General features: G+C 39.8%; 1 protein-coding gene across 2 annotated transcripts in view; it reads left to right on the forward strand.

Moving 5' to 3' along the window:
• Positions 1–16,705, forward strand: part of TET2 (tet methylcytosine dioxygenase 2) — a 70,519-nt gene extending 53,814 nt beyond the window's left edge. Inside the window, exons 4-10 of one of the 2 annotated variants that reach the window (XM_041424492.1) lie at positions 1,778–1,871; positions 2,992–3,200; positions 3,998–4,148; positions 6,333–6,422; positions 8,866–9,003; positions 10,335–10,695; positions 11,936–16,705. In XM_041424492.1, the coding sequence (XP_041280426.1) occupies positions 1,778–1,871; positions 2,992–3,200; positions 3,998–4,148; positions 6,333–6,422; positions 8,866–9,003; positions 10,335–10,695; positions 11,936–13,353 (2,461 nt within the window). In that variant the 3' untranslated portion in view covers positions 13,354–16,705. The remainder of the gene's footprint in view (positions 1–1,777; positions 1,872–2,991; positions 3,201–3,997; positions 4,149–6,332; positions 6,423–8,865; positions 9,004–10,334; positions 10,696–11,935) is intronic. The other variant, XM_041424493.1, reaches the window with a different exon arrangement.
• The last annotated feature ends 543 nt before the right edge of the window (positions 16,706–17,248 follow it).

Consider the following 17,248-nt stretch of genomic DNA (forward strand, 5'->3'; position numbering starts at 1 on the left):
TGGATTGATTGTTAAGGAATCAGCACTGCTGAAGAAGCCAGGATTTGGATTTAGACTTACAATTAATATTTTAGCTATACCAGAACTAATTTCTTGCAGAATCCACAGTGGATACAGACATTTTACCTCTTCCTTCTCCCAATTCCTACTTCATGCTCAGCGAGATTTGCTCTAGTTTTAAAGCCAATCAGCTTTGACCTGAAAGCAAGCATGACAAACATCAGACACTAATTCCTTTCTGACATTTGAAAAAAATTGGGATGAAGTCCATTTCATTTCCGGTATGTAATGTACAACATACTTCTATAGAGGCACCCACACAATTGTCTTGCAATCCAGATTAGAAAACTGATAGAAAATGTTAAGATTTAGAAATGGGTTTTTTGAATGTGGTTAACTAAAGAAACAAATAAATACTAATATCCAAGCCTAAGCAGGAAAAAGTGACCTAACAGTTGCCTGCAGAACATGTGTAGTACAACTTCATTTTGTTTGTATAATTTCCTGTGACACTGAAACTTCACAATGAGATCACATCTAAAAATAAGCATTTTTCATTTCCTTTACGGGACAAAAGTTTAAATACAGATACTGGCCCTTAAATATGTCACCAAGATTTTAGTGCAAAAATAAGAGGAAAAAGGGTCAAAAGTCCTTAAGGCATCACTAAATGGCTGCATGACAGGAATATACTTTGATTACCTGTCAGTAAAGGCAACGAATAATGAGACTGATTTAGTTAGTCCCCACACTTGGCTATTAAAAGTTAACAGCAGTAAGAGTGGCAGAATTCCAGAAATGGTGATGGAAGTGCAGCTTGCCCAGTGCCCAAGCAGCAGCCAAGTGGCCAGGGTGGCTCAGTCTGTAACACTGCAGCCACTGTGGGTTCTGCCCCGGCCTCCCTGAGCCCTGCTGTGCTCCTGGGCTCAGCAGGTGGGCAACCCCAGAGAAATGCCTGGAACTGGCTCAACACATCCTGCACTTTTTATTGAGTCAAGATATCCTTCACGTGGCATTTGTCACATATCTCCACCTGGAAAGTGGCTCCTCTTTGCTCTGGCAACAGCACTGCCTGCATATGGAGCCAGAGCCTGCCTTGAGAGCGTAATCCCCTTGTTTAAATCCTTCAGCAAGAGCGGAGCTTGCCCACCTTGGCTGCAAAAAGGCACACAAATGGTGTCATCCGAGGGCACCATGTGATCCTATCTGGAGTATAGAAGTCGAGTAGAAGTAAATAAGTAACAAATTATGAGAGGATTATAAAGTTAAAAAAATAGATATGAAGCAAATTAATCCTGACTTAACTGATTCACACTAAGCCAGAAACAAGCACAGAAAATTAATAAGGTGACTGTTACATGCCAGCTGTTCCATGACAACTTAATTACGTACATTTCACAGAAACAACTGCAACCCAGAAATTTAAAAATATATATAATATTCTTCACCAAAATAGACTTCTTTTTTTTTTTTTAAATCACTTTTCAAAATGTCATCTATAACAAATGCTCTAGAGAAACAGCTAAAATATTTGGTAATATTAATGTGATACTGATAATTTTTACCCATCTGGGATGTATTAAAGACATTTGCCTCTCTTAATATATCATTCCATCACTGTAATAAAATCATGAAGACAAACCACATTGCACATCTTTCCCTGTAATTCATAGTGTTTATTTTTCTAAGATAAGACTGGCAAATGTACTCCATCTTTTCAGTGTTCACACAGAACTACATGAATCTGCTTACTGTATATATTTTTGTTTTGTTCAAGATTTGGACAGAAGGGTAAAGCTATAAGGATTGAGAGGGTTGTCTACACTGGGAAAGAAGGCAAAAGTTCTCAAGGATGTCCAATTGCTAAATGGGTAAGTGATGTAAACAAATTAATCTAGTTCGGTATGGTGGTTCATGTAGCTGCCAGCAGTGACATGTCCTGTTAACTGACACTAGAAAACTTCACATAGCTCAGAAGCAGCAGCAGCAATATGGGGTGCCTGTAGCCTGCTCCACCCTTCTCTCACTCCGTTGATTGTTGCATGGAGAATGGCAAGAATAAAATTTAATTTAAAGGTATGAAAACCTAAGAAGAAGGGCATGTTTGCTTAAAGTTTTGCACCACCTGACATTTTCATTGCTGTTTAATTTTAGCCTACAAATAAGTCTAGTAAGTGCACCACTGTGATGTCTTTTAAAATACCCTCCCAGTATGAGAGAGGTGTTAGGACACCCTCTTAGCAAACACTGTCATACTTTGGAATAAATTATTGAATGGTTTGGATTGATGGGGGGAGACAGGATGAGGAAAAACTAATACATTATAGTTTTTAGGCATGCCAGACTGCACCCTTTTTAGGAAATGCTTCTCAGTGCTTATGCTACTGGAAGGACACTGTTTTATTTGAAAACATCTACTGCTTTCCTCCCAACACTGTAGTGTTTGTATGTAACAAGAGGAGGTCACAAAACTGTGAGGTTGGTTATGAGTAGACCTCCTTAAGTTTGGAAGGGAAGGGGAGAGAGCTCCCATGTCCAGTTATTTAGTCCCTTCCTTACTGCCTGCCTTTCCCTGCATGCTTCCTGCCCTTAGACAGGTGTCCACTACCCAGTCTGTGCAGCGAGACACCTCACTGCTCACTTCCTCTTGCTCACCAACCAATCTGGGCCACACTTGTAACACAGATTCAGGAGAGGAATCCTGCTGGATCAGAGCATGGAAGATACTTTTACAGAGCTGGTTTCCACCACCACAGCTTTCCATGCCGTCAGTCAACCTCTTAGAGTCAGCTTCATTAAACACAAAGGGTAGCCCTGCCATATCACAGTAAGAAAAACAGACTGACCTGCCAGACGCAAAGAGGAGGCTACAAGTAGAAGTAACCTCCCCACACGCACAGTAATGCTGAGGTTTCCTACTCTCTTGCTCTTCACATTAAGAATGGCATCGTTTGTGTTGGGGCTCTGGGGTGTGTGTTGCTGTACATGCAGGTAGTCCGCAGAAGCAGTCAGGAGGAGAAGCTGCTCTGCTTGGTGCGCGAGCGAGCGGGACACACTTGTGAGACGGCCGTCATCGTGATTCTCATCCTGGTCTGGGAGGGAATCCCAACCAGCCTGGCCGACAAGCTCTACTCGGAACTCACCGACACCCTGAGGAAGTACGGCACGCTCACCAACCGGCGCTGCGCCCTGAACGAAGAGTAAGTGGAGCAAAGGCTGCGCCCACCAAACCTGCAGCTCCATCTTCAGACCCAGCACCTCATGCTGTTACCCTGAAACATCTACAACCTTTCCAGCTTTTCATGTGGTTTGAAAACTCACAAACTTTGTAGGAAACCAAAAGTAAACATTCTTATAAATAGGGAAAAACATTTTCTCAGAGCTGTGAAGCATCTCAATGTATTTCAAAGAAGAGATCTCAGCAGGGGCCAGGATACCTGATACCTCAACACTGAAATAAAAGCTGGGTGCACTAAATCATACTCATGTAAGCTGACACAGACTAGCCTCAATCTACAGAAATTGCACTGTATCTCTTTCCCATGCCTTTCTGAGAGACAAGAACATTTAGACCAAAATTACCGCAGCTATCGCTGTATGTTACTTTGGCTTCATGTGTAGAGTCATATTTCAGGAATTATTGCTTAGCCCTGCCAGAGGGCTCCCACATTCCTGCAGGGCTGTCAGCACAAGCCCCTGAAGCACTATGAATATCAGTACCTAACAAGGCACCACACAAACATACCCTCACCCAAGCAAAGCCACGTTTCTCACCCAAGTGTAGAACCCCCAAAGACCCTGCTTTGTAACCATTAAATTATTCACTCTGATAAATTCTTCTCTTATGATGTGTATGTCTCCCTCTTGCATTTCTTCATTATTTACTGGTGGAAGATTATCCACACCCCTGATTCCCTGGAGCACTGGCAGAACGCTGACGGCCACTGCCACAGGGGGAGCTGCCTGCTGCTAACAGCTGTGTTCTCTTATCTTTTAGACGGACTTGTGCATGCCAAGGGCTGGACCCTGAAACTTGTGGTGCTTCATTTTCCTTTGGTTGCTCCTGGAGCATGTACTACAATGGTTGTAAGTTTGCCAGAAGCAAGATTCCAAGAAAGTTTAAGCTGATGGGAGATGACCCAAAAGAGGTTGGTGTCCATTTCTGAAATGAGCTTCATTTGCAAAGAAATGTTTTCTGTCGCTCTGTAAATAGAGATACAGTACAAGAGAGCAGGGCCCGAGGCCTCCCTGAGTGCTGCACATGTAGGGTAATTAAATAACTGCCAGTCAAAACCAATTGATTCCAGTCACTGAGTCAGCTGAATTGACTGTCCAAATTCTGACAGCTGGTAAAAGCCCTGAGACTTGAAACCGTGTTTTCAGGCTTTCACAATTAGAGAAGAAGGCATGGCCTGAATAATTCTGGCTGTATTAGGCCTGCAATTGAGCATTCCCCAGTGGCACAATGGAAGGTTTACTAGCTAATGGCACATAACACTGCAACTGGGAACCAGAGCAGACTGGTTCAATGGAGACAAACGTGATGGAACTCAGAGATCACAATAGGAAGAAGAGGATAGGAAGGCTCATTCTACATACAGTCCTGCCCCACTGAATGTTTCCAGACTGAGGTCTGTGTTACAACAAACTGGAGAATGTTTAAAATGAGCCAGAGTAATAAACATTGACCTTAGCTTAGACACAAGATACCCTGAAGTTATGACTGCAGTGACTCCTGGACACCTCCAGCAAGTCATGTGAAGCTCCAGTGGCCCAGTCTGCTTTCTGGCAAGGATGTGCAGATTTAGTCCCTTGCCTGTGTACTGGCACATTAGTTTCACTGTACTCTGATGTCTTACACAGATCCAAGCATGATTCTCTCATAATCAGAGAGACAGGTAATTCCACATCCTACAGCCTGTGCAGAAAAGAGTGCACTGTTCAGAGTATCATCATAACTAACATACAGGTTTTCCTGCCCACTGTTCTTCTGCAGCACCAAGAACTACAGAATAGCTCTCCTCCATACTTGCTGTGGCACAAAGCCTTCTTTATCACAGCCTGCAATCCTAAACTACCTACATTTCTAAGATGGATACCTGGCCAGAGCTCACCAGGGCACTCTTCCAACTTACATTCTTGGATTTACTTCCTATGGAAGCCAGATTTATGCAGGAAAGAGGGCTTTACCCTCCAGTCCTGGTCCCAAAGTTGGGGGCAGCCAAAGCATGCATCCAGACCAGGGGCTGGGTTCCATAGCACAGACACAGTTTATAGGCAGCACAAACAGGATCCTCACCAATAAAAACTAGAAAATACACTAACAAATGCTAACCTACAGGCCATACAAAAGCTCCACATTCTGGCAGCAGGCACAAAACACTAAGGCACTATCACAGCAAGATATTTTTTGACAATTTCATGTCAAACCAAACAAGGATATTGTCCCATAGTAGTTGAATGCAAACTTTCAACACACCAAATGCATTTCTCTCTGAAACCTGTTTTCTCCCAGCTCTTCACATCTTCCTTAAATAGAAAAATTCCTAAAAACAAATACACCATTCCGGTATTCCACCATTTTGTATGCACTTAAACATAAGGGCTTCATACAAGGGAGGTTTTGAATCTGGGATTCTCATCCTTAGATGATAGGGAACAACTCTGGAGTATGTTATTAGATTATTTTTTTTTAAATGCTTTATTTTGACAGTGTACAATTTAGAAAAAAAAGGAAGTGTGGGGGGAAGTCATTCCCACCACCCTATCACCAATTACTAGACACATCCATTCATTACTTAAGGATTGGGAACCTTTTGAAAGCTGCAATATTTAAATATTTTTAAATTTCTGCATGTAAAAATATTTCAGTATGTCAAAGCATTGTCATTGCAATGTGCAAAATCCTTAAATTAGCCATATTTACTTGGACCATTTTCATGTTATTTCTCTCAAGCTTTCTGAAGAGTATTATTTTCCCACAACTCCAAAAAGGAAAATAATGAGGATTATCACTTAGATCTAAAACACATCCACATTGAAGAATGTGATTTTTCTTAATATAAAACAAATTAAGAGTATACTATATGATGTTCTATTGCAGGTTTTCCACTACACTGCTATAACTGCTCCATTCCTTTAACGACCTTGGAACAATGAAATTAAAAGGAGATTCACACCAGTCACTGTATAAACATCAGTGATACTGGTTTATGCCTTTATACAGCTCTCAGTGTAAACATGATTGTGTACATGTTTATGTGTACCCTAACTTGTTGGATCCCAGCTGTACAGTATGGAAGAGTCATTGAACCCTGTTTCATCTCTTACAGGAAGAAAAACTAGAATCCCATTTGCAGAACCTGTCAACCCTGATGGCACCTACCTACAAGAAGCTTGCACCCGATGCATATAACAACCAGGTATGATGGGGGGAAAAGGAATATGAGCAGTCATGGAAATAACCTGATTTTTAACATACTTCCCAATGCTTCAGCCTTGCACCAAACCACCATATACATTTCATGCTAATATTTCTTTGATATCAGCATGAAGACAAATGGAAATGAACAATTTCACTTAAAATGCTCTCACAAGTAAAACTAGCAGGATTTGGTTGGTCCACTACATAGAATTAATCTTTTCAGCTACATCCGCATGATAAAATTATGTCACTCTTCAGCTCCAAAATACAAATTTCATGATTTAGCATGAATTACCATCCGAACCAACAAAGCTGCCATGTATATGGCATGAAATTGGCAACAGTTTGCACTCAAATTCTGAATCCACAGTTTCAGTTCTGCTCTCTCAAGCAGCAGATGAATTTAGTTTTCACCAAAACAGCCTTTATAAACATGCTTTTAGAGAGAAGTTCTATATTTGAATACACTCAGCCCTGTGTATGCACACAAGTGCCTGCACCAGCCTTCCTGCACAAGGGGATCTGTTCTCGGACACGTTCAGAGCTCTGATGAGCTTCCCACTGTGGCTGTGTCTCATCTAAAAAATGTCTTTCAGATAGTTACACCAAAATCTGACAGCACACCACCTGCAAACATGTAACTATTGACCTTATTTTCATTGCTCAGGTTTACTGCTGTTAGGAACATTCACAGAACTTACAGTCCCCAAATTTTCAGCACCTACTGCAAACTGTGACATCACCCTGCTTTCCTATTGACATCACTGTACAACCAGCACAATACAGATTCTCAGCTTTAACAGAAACAGTAAATTAACACAAAATTGTCCATTATTATCTGCTGCAAAATTCACTCCTTTACTGTGTATTTAGTAGCAGCTAGACAGGGTAAGCAGACTCAGTGCAGACTGAGCCAGTTTCACTTACCTGAGTTTGGAGACTCATTAAGGAGAAAACTGTGGCTATGTGCCCACTAGCTGTGGCTATCTGTCCAAATATCTGAGAGACATTCTGCAAGAGAAAATAGGAAGAGAAAGAAATGAAAAATGAAGTGGTGAATAATAAACTGTTTCTTTGCTTGGGCTGCTTTTCTTTTCCCACAAAAATTCACTTAAGAACTTTTCTCCAAGTAAGCTGTGGTGCTGCCCAACATTTGTTGAAAATACATGCTTTTGCAAGTTTCAATTTTTACCTTATTTAATAAGGCATGTGTATAGCTTGGCTTATTTCAGGAGTTTCATGTAGACCTTGTATTTGTGGGGAAACTGTACTTGAGCTACTGCCAGTGGCTTTAACGGGAGATGACTGAGTTGTAATTTGTATGATATTGTAAAAGGTTCTAAAACAAAAAAAGCACTAAAACCACATTTCAAATTTCCAGATTTATTCTAATCCAAATCTGGACCACTTCTGGATTACAACCAAGAACTGGAAAGGGACTGTTTCCCAACTGGACCAAACAGAACATTTCAGAGAGCAGCTAAACCCATACAGTTTGATCAGACAATTATAGTCTGATAACATTTCAGACTGCTCACATTTAATTACAAAGAAGTTTACACAGTTTTCAAGTTCTTTTCTGCTCTTGTTTTCAGATTCCAGGGAAGTAAATAATCCAGATTTGAAAAATAAATGTCTGTGAGCAAACTAGACATCTTTTTAGTGATTTTGAATGAAGACTTGGCAAAGCATCTAATTTGACCTAAACTTAAAAAAGGATCCATTAAGTTCCATTAAGTGTAGATGTTCTGTGCATTCACTTGAAAGGTTCAGGAATTTCAGCAAAGCATTTTATAAATGTGGCTTCAATTTTAATTTTCAAAATAAAATATGAAACCATCATTTTTTTAAGGCTTTATACTCCATTACAAAATCCTTTCTTTTTGTGTAAGATGTGTTGTTGCATTTTGAGTTCTTTGTAAAGCTCCTTAATAATGACTGCATGGGTACAAAGTACTGTCTTGACTGAATTCTCTCTCTTTTTAGTCCGGGTTCAGATTCGTACTTAAGCTAATGAAATTCATGTTCAACATGCCAAAATATTACAAATCAAAAAGCAAATTATTATTTTTCATTAAGTTATTCTGAAGTCAGTTTTGTAATGCCATTTTCCCTTAATAGCTTGGTAAACTTCCAGTCTGCACAAATATATCACTCTCAGAGTGCCAGTCACGGAAACCATGCACTGCATTTGTCATGTAAAAACACCAACCCCTGGCAGAAAATCAGGAGTAATACACAAAGAAAAGTATTAGTGACTAATTTCACAATCACGCCAGAGGCTGAAGGTACCAGGGAACAAAGCTGTAGTTTATTTGCTTTCAAGATGTGTTTGTTGTCACCTCCGAGACATGAGGGAGACCTGCCCTTTGTCACAGCAGAGCTCTCCTTGCGCACTCGCCGTGCTGGAGCACGCAGTGAAACCTGTCCTGTCTCTCCAGATCGAGTACGAGCACAGAGCCCCCGAGTGCCGCCTGGGTTTGAAGGAAGGTCGCCCGTTCTCAGGCGTCACTGCCTGCCTCGACTTCTGTGCTCACGCTCACAGAGACTTGCACAACATGCAAAACGGGAGTACTCTGGTAAGTCTGGCATGTCTAACAGCCTCCTCACTCCAGCACTCAGCTCCTGGATTGCATTCATTATCTCCTCTCTGTTTAAATTTATACTGCACAATGCAGATTAGTTTCAAAAAACCCATAGGTAGTAACTGAGCTAACTTATTACCCCCTACACATTTTTCTTTCAAATGAATGAGACTTATGGTGTATTATAGAAAGGTTTAACACAGACCTGGTAAAAGAGGAACTGTGGAGACAACGGAAAGAATGTTCCAGCAACACTGAAATGCCTGTTTCAGTGTTCCTGGCACATAACAGTTCATATTCATCCTCCTGAAACCCTTCTTTTTCTAACAACTTTGGATTATATCATCTTCTAATAAAATAAAAGTAGAAACAAATAACTTTTTTTGAGTGAGTTTTGCAAAATTTGGATTTTATTCCTGCTTTGGATGAGCAGAAAGTCTGCAAGTCCACGTACCCTTGACTCTCCTCAGTTCTGATTTCTGGTAGGTGCAGCAGAAGTTCTGTAGAAGATACTAGAAAAGCTAGCTGGTTTTGAATGTGTATTGGATTATTTCTGTGACAAAACAGTTGGACCAAACATAGGAAAGAATACTCTTAAGGCTGTAGTTAGAAGCAGCTCCCTAGATTCACAGTGCAGCCCTTATTATGACCAAAGAGAGTATCTGCTTTTTAAGTCAAACTGAATTTTTCCTGTTTTCAGGGTCTGACTTAATTCACAAGTTAATCACCACCAATACAATGTACATTTCCAGCTGAGCTTTCTTCCTAAAGCTGGGACAATGATTTTGCTACAGAATATGTCCCTATCAGCAACTTCTTCCACAAAGACCCTTCCAATACCTGTTCTAGCTAGAATACAACAGGCTTGCTGCAGTAACTCCCCTAAATCTTGTTATTAACACTACAGTTGCACTGTAAAGGGGGTGTGAAGTACAACACCAGTGTGTTATGTTGCACACTCTCTCTAAAAGGCAGCTACCTCATGTATTATACTGAAAGAATCTTCAGGTAAGTACAAAGTCCCAGATTTCACTGCTTTAGCTCTCTGTACAATGCATCACAGAGTTTATTTCACATGAGGGTAACCCCTAACTATACTGTTAATTTCAGCACAAGTAAAAGAAATAGATATCTATACCCCTTCTGTTTCTTTTAACACTGTCCAACAAAGTAATGGAAGAAATTACATCTGCAGGCTTGTTGTGATATGCAAAAATTGCACAGAAACTTACAGTTTACAAAGAGATTGCCAGATGCCAGTGCTGACAGTGTCAGGGCACAATGCAGATGTAGAGTTTCAGATCTCTAATGCACTTCTCTAACAGGTTTGCACTCTGACTAGAGAAGACAATCGTGAAATTGGCCAAACACCAGAAGATGAGCAGCTCCACGTGCTCCCGTTATACAAAGTCTCTGATGTGGATGAGTTTGGAAGCACTGAGGGCCAGGAGGAGAAGAAGAGGAATGGCAGCATCCAGGTCCTTACCTCCTTTCGACGGAAAGTACGGATGTTAGCAGAGCCCGTTAAGACCTGTCGGCAAAGGAAGCTGGAAGCAAAGAAAGCAGCTGCAGAAAAGCTTTCCTCCTTGGAGAATGGGTCTAGCAAAGCTGAGAGAGAGAAGTCTGCTGCAGCACGCAACAAGCAAGGCACCTCTGAAGCAGCAGGCCACGCAAAGCAGCTGGCAGGTAAACACAGGAATCTGAGCGGGGTCAGCAGTGGTAAGCATCCTACAAATCAGGGCCAGTTATAATCAGCCTCAAGAAAACCATTAGTTTCAGCCCAAGAATGTATTGAAGTAAAAAGGCAAGAGATTTCTTGAAAGGAATATCAATATTATACAAATACTAGAATGCCAAATTTGGTATAACTCCAGAGAAGAAAAAATAAAGAAAAGTTGCAATGAGAAATCCTTTACTGTTGGATAGTTAACACTTGTAGAAATCTAGAAACAAACCCTGCTTGCCATCCAGTGTATTGTAAAGTATCTTTAAAGGACTAGTAGTGTTAGAAGCCATGAAGAGAAGTTGTGGTGCTGCTGCCAAAGAATGACCTACACATCACTCAATGTCTGCCACTGTTACAGAGCACCTCCTAATTTCAGGAGATACAAGCATAGCCTCTTTACCACTATTTATACTCTCTGTCTCAATACCAAAAGCAAAGCAGGTTTTCCATAGTGGAGTAAGAGTTTATGGCAGTTCTCAGCAGCAAATTTGAGAGTCCTGAGCAAAGGAGATATCAGAACTGTTTTATTGTTGCAGCAGTTTTTCCAGAGAGGAAAAAAGCAATACATCCAGGGCCACCCAGAAGGTCACTGAAATACCTATGAATAGAAGTCAGCTGTCCCATGACCCAGGCAAGGGTTGTGACCATTAAATGATGCCATTGCACTTTAATGAATGTTATTTTTGCTCTTATGTCTTCAGTTAACCTCACTTATTACTGCACTGTTCTGTCTACCAGTGAATGTTGGCTTTAACATACTGCTAGGGACATTTCTTGGAGTCGGTTCTATTCATGTAGATGAGAAGAATTATTTATTCTTGGGGAAAGAAAGTCACTTTGTGCACGGCTGTTTAGGAACACTTTGATGCTCCATTTCATGGGCTACTTAAAAGATTATTCAACTCTTTGGATTTTGTGCATGTGACTCTGAACAGACTGCACTGTCCTCTTTTCCCCACTGCCACTAGCATCTGATCTTGTTGGACATATGCCAAAAAGGAAGAGTAGCCTTAGTATTTATTCAGCTTCTTAAAGGATGGCGTTTGAGATTGAGAAAGGGAGCATCTGTTAATGAATCTACTTTTCTTAGAAATTTCATATAAAGTATGTAATTTGTTGGGTGGTTGGTTGGTTTGGGTCCTTTTTCTAAAAAGCCTGTTTGTTGTGTGGTTGTTTGTTTTTTCCTTTTTACATCTACAGATCTTTTACGTCTTTCAGGACCAGCCACACAACAACAGCAGCAGCAGCAGCAGCAACATCCACAGCGCTCTCTCCCTAACAACCCTCAATCAAATCCCATTAACTCTTACTCGGGTTCAGGTTCTGCAAATCTCTATGGAAGGTTGCCTAATCCAGCCAATGCTTATCCAAACTCTTCGTACACTTCAGATCCATATGGAGGGTCCAATCCCGTGAACCTCTATCCAACCTCATCACAGGCTGCGGGGTCTTATTTGAATTCTTCCAGTCCCATGAACCCTTATTCAGGATCTTTAAGTCAAAATAACCAATATCCCCCCTACCAATGCAATGGAAACACAGCTATGGACAACTGCCCCTCTTACTTGGGCTCCTACTCTTCCCAGCATCAGCACGTGGACTTGTATAGTTGCCAGAGCCAAGACCATATGTCTAAACTAAGTCTACCACCCATTCAAACATTATACCAGCATAGGTTTGGGAATAACCAGAGTTTTGGTCCCAAGTACTTGAATTATGGAAACCAAAATATGCAGGTAGATTCCTTCAGTAATTGCACCGTTAGACCAAATTTACACCACGTAGGGTCATTTTCTTCTTACTCAACCCATGAGGCCAATGGTCATTTTATGGAGGTTGCCTCAAGGTTAAAATCTAATCTGAGTAATCCAAGCATGGATTATGCCTCCATGAGTAAAACAGGTGAACATCATCACACGCAACCCCCTCCACATTTATCACATGACTACCATTCTGCTCCAAGTATGTTTAGTGGTCCTCCTAATTCACTGCATCTCCAAAATAAGGATAATGAAATTATTTCACATGCAGTTAATGGTTTGTCTAACATGCTTCCAGGTCAAAACCATGACAGGACTACTCCCCAGGGTGGTTTAGATAAAACTGACGTGCTGAATCCAGAAAAAGCAGAGGATCCCGATGAAGTCTGGTCAGATAGTGAGCAGAACTTTCTGGATCCAGAAATTGGAGGAGTGGCAGTTGCTCCATCTCATGGGTCAATTCTCATAGAGTGTGCAAAACGCGAGCTCCACGCAACGACTCCCTTAAAAAATCCCAACAGGAACCATCCCACCAGAATATCCCTTGTATTTTACCAGCACAAGAGCATGAATGAGCCAAAACATGGTCTGGCTCTGTGGGAGGCAAAGATGGCTGAGAAGGCAAGAGAGAAAGAAGAGGAATGCGAGAAGTACGGCCCAGACTACGTGCCTCAGAAATCCTACGGCAAAAAAGCCAAGCGGGAGCCGGTGGAGCCCCACGAGCCCTCTGAGCCAACGTACCTGCGCTTCATCAAGTCCCTGGCACAAAGGACACTGTCGGTCACCACGGACTCCACCGTCACCACATCTCCATATGCCTTTACACGGGTTACAGGGCCTTACAACCGATATATCTGACTTCACACCTTGCTTGGTTACCTCATTTGAAAAAACACCTTGTCATCACTAGGGTAGTAGTGCTTTAGGGTTCGTGGAGGGCAAGGGTGGAGAGGAAAACAGTGTTTTTATGGAGCTCATCAGTGGAAAAAGCCTCGGCACACCAGCAAAAAGAGGTAAATCTCACTAGAGCACTTGTTTTCCACTGATTTTTAAGTGGTCACAGATGGCACGTAGGAAACAGACCAAAGCATCCTATGCAAAAAAAAATTTAAAAAACAGAAGAAGAAAATAAAAGGAAAGGAAAAAGGAGAGAACGCAACAAAAAAGGGTTTCAGAATTTACATTGGAAGACACTGGCTCTATTACTGAAAGAGATAATCTGCAAATGGATTTTTTTTTTCTTACAGTTTTCACATCTGTGGCCACTTTTAATGTCATCAAGTTTGCATAGTCATGGAACAGGAGAAAAAACAACCCTAAAAAATAATACTGTAGTATTGCAACTGCAGGAATCTTAAAATAACATCTGGTGCTGAATCTATGTTGTACTGAAATACTGGAATTATGGCTTTTTAACATGCAGTTTTTACTGTAATCTTAAGAGTATTTTGATTTTATTTAACAAAGTAGATAAGACAAATAGACAGCAAAACACTGAATTTGTTTGAATATTCTAAAACCATGGTGCTATCCAAGAGAATGGTGTCTTTATTTTATCAGTGAAACAGTTAATGCCTTTATAACAAAATGTCAATGATGTAGTCAAATGTTCCTCAGCAACAGGGAGGACCTTTTCATTCATGTATGTATTGAAGTTGCCTGGTGTTAAAATAAGCTTACTTTTTAACATATGGGAATTACAAAGACCTCTGGATTTTGCTCATCCAGTCAAGTCCTGGAAAAGGACAATAAAATAGAGAGAGAAATATTTTTTTTAAAATAGTGTTTCAAAAGCACTTTGTCTACCTAAGCTTGGCAACTTGAACAATGCTAAGGTACTAAGACATTAAAAAAAAAAAGAAAAAAAAAAAAGAGAAGAGTTTACTTTGATTTTAAAATGCAAAGATAATTTTTTTAAACTAAAAAAAGCTTTTAAATACTTTTGGTTTAGCCATGCATCAGCTAGTGGGCTACATATCCATTTTTAATACAGTCAGTTATGGTAAAAATGGGGCTTACTGGATATAAGGGAATACTTTAGTACACAAAACACATTTTTTTCTGGTGCTCATCTCACACAGCTATACTGTAAAATGTTTTCTACAATTATTATGACAAGTTCATTGCTCAAATATGTACAGTTTTAATGAAAGAATTTTATATTAACCACAGGTAATAATTAGCAGCATGCAACAGACTACACCTAGTTAGCTTGGGCTTCTGCTGTTTCTTGAGATCTCTGCACTCCCACTATGGAATGGCAGAACTGCTTTTGTGTTGATAATTATGTACATTGTGGTGCAAGTCATTTCTCGGTGCAAGTGGCCTCTTTTCCAGAAAGACTGAGCAGACCGATGCCTACACAAGATGAATGAAACAGGGTTAGTTCTGTGTGATTCCGTTGATTAATAGAAAAAAAAAATAGGCAGCTGGCTTGCTGTGGTGGTTTTAAATCATTAATTTCTATTAAAAAAAATTAAAAAGCAGGAGAGTTGTATAGTAAATTAAATTGTAAACAAAACTTTTTTTAACGCAATGCTTTAGTATTTTAGTACTGTAAAAATATTAAATCTATATATATTTGGGTTTTGAGCTGAATTCACATCATGGTGCTACTCAGCCTGCTACAAATATATCATAATGTGAGCTAAAAATACATTAAAAGGTTTGAGTGATGTTCCTACTTGTCATATACCTCAACACTAGTTTGGCAATAGGATATTGAACTGAGTGTGAAAGTTTATATATTGTATACCATCGTTCTCCCCCAACAGCCTTTGAAAAACAAACAAACAAAAAAAAACCTAAACAAAAAACTCTCAATACTTGACATTTTAGCAAGTATAACTTGAACTTCAATTTTTTTTTTTTTTTTTCTAAAAATTCAGGGATATTTCAGCTCATGTTCTCCTATGCCAACGTGTCACCTGTGTGTATGTAAAGCTGTTGTAGGTTAAATATATTATTCTTGGGTTTTTTGTTTTTGTTTTGTTTCTTTTTTCAGGGATTTAATGTTTTTCTTTTGAATCCCTTCTCTTATTTTTCTTGTACATGTATTGTGTAACTAAAACTAATTTTGTAAATTTGTTAGCTCTTTTTATTTTAACAGAAGTGTTTAAGAGATTTAGAATGTTCTGACTGTTTCAAATGATTAAACAAAAAGAAAGTAGAATGCACTGAGCTGATTAAAGGGAAATATGTAAGGCAGGGGTTTGGCAAGTGACTGTTTGCTAGAGTTGTTCAAGTCACTCTCTAAACAAGGCTTCTTGGATACTGTAATGAATAAAATAAAATATAAAAAGGTACAGTCAGTACAAGGGCTTCCCTAAACATGCAAACCTCCATGTCCCAGCTATATCTTGTGCAATATACTGTAAGATTAAGTTTAGTCAAAAGAAATTCTATCCTACAGAATCACAACCTAACTCAAGTAAATCAAAGGAGGCCTTTGGGTTTAATGGTCAAATATTTATTACAGCAATTTTTTTTTTCTCAGTCTGTGACTTTATCCACTCATTGAAACAAAAGTTTCGCCTTTTTGGAAAAGAAGAAAAAAGATGGTTTTATGTCAGATTAAGAAAGTCATTATATATCTTCATCTTTTGGTGATTTTTTTTAAATCCTATCTAATTCATGTAATCCATAGTAGACGTTTGGTTAATATGCCGTGCACCGTCATTTGCCAAACTGCTGGCAGCAGGAGCAGGAAGCTTAGTTGGTGAATCAGTTGTTATTGTAAATACCTGGGCTGTAATTTTTGGTGTACAGAACCCTGCCTCAGTTGGAACGAATGACAAAGCAGACAGAGTTGCTTGTATAGGATTATCAGGTCGATTATAGCCATACTTGAAGATGCTTCTGAGAGTTGTCAACTTTACTTGAATGAATTTTTCATCTTGATTGACGCACAGCAGTATAAAGTTCACTTCTAAAGCTAGTGGCTAACTTGTGTAGGAAACTTTAGCAGTTTGACACTAAGGTAATGAACTTCTGTGTGCATTTTCTATGCTTATGTTCTACTTTTTTTTTTACTTTAGTTTCATTCATTTTCATGAGATGTTTGGTATGTCTATAAAAAGAATCCAAGGATGGTTATAAATACTGTAAGTATTGTAATGTAATGCAGGTTATTTGAAAGCTGTTTATTATTATATCATTCCTGATAACGCTGAGATGTGGGTGTTTTTAATAAAATTTATATTTATTTAATGCACTCTAAGTCTGTCTTGCAGAAACTTGTCTTTCCTTGTCATTTTTACCAGCTAACAACAAAACAAGCACCACGCTCAAACAAAGTGCATCACTAGGGACTTCAGAACAGAAAGCCTAGACATGACATTTATTCCTAGTTCTGCTTTGACTCTCAACAGGTTGGGAGACAGGCTGCTGAGGCCAGGCTACTGCTCCATAAAATCTGTGTTTACAGGGAAGGAGGGAGGCATTTTTATGGCCAGGAAGAGACAGTAGAGCTTCACTGCTGTTTTTCCATTGGTGTTTGTGTGCACAAATGAATATGGCATATTTACCGAGCCAGTGCCCTCACTGCTCAAGTAACAGCCACAAACGCACACCTAGCAGAGGCAGGACAAGGGGGAGACTCTAAGCATTCATTTGTTTGTTTGGGGTACTCAGCTGTACCTGGTTAAGCATTTTTCTACTTTATTTCAAATCACTCCCAAATGGTGGGAGGCTCCAACAAATAGTATTGTGCCAGGGGAGGGCTAGATTGGATGTCAGGAAAAAATCTGTCACC

The sequence above is a fragment of the Onychostruthus taczanowskii genome, unplaced genomic scaffold (genome assembly GCF_017590055.1).
Source record: "Onychostruthus taczanowskii isolate IOZ18803 unplaced genomic scaffold, ASM1759005v1 scaffold82, whole genome shotgun sequence".
NCBI classification, from domain to species: Eukaryota; Metazoa; Chordata; class Aves; order Passeriformes; family Passeridae; genus Onychostruthus; species Onychostruthus taczanowskii.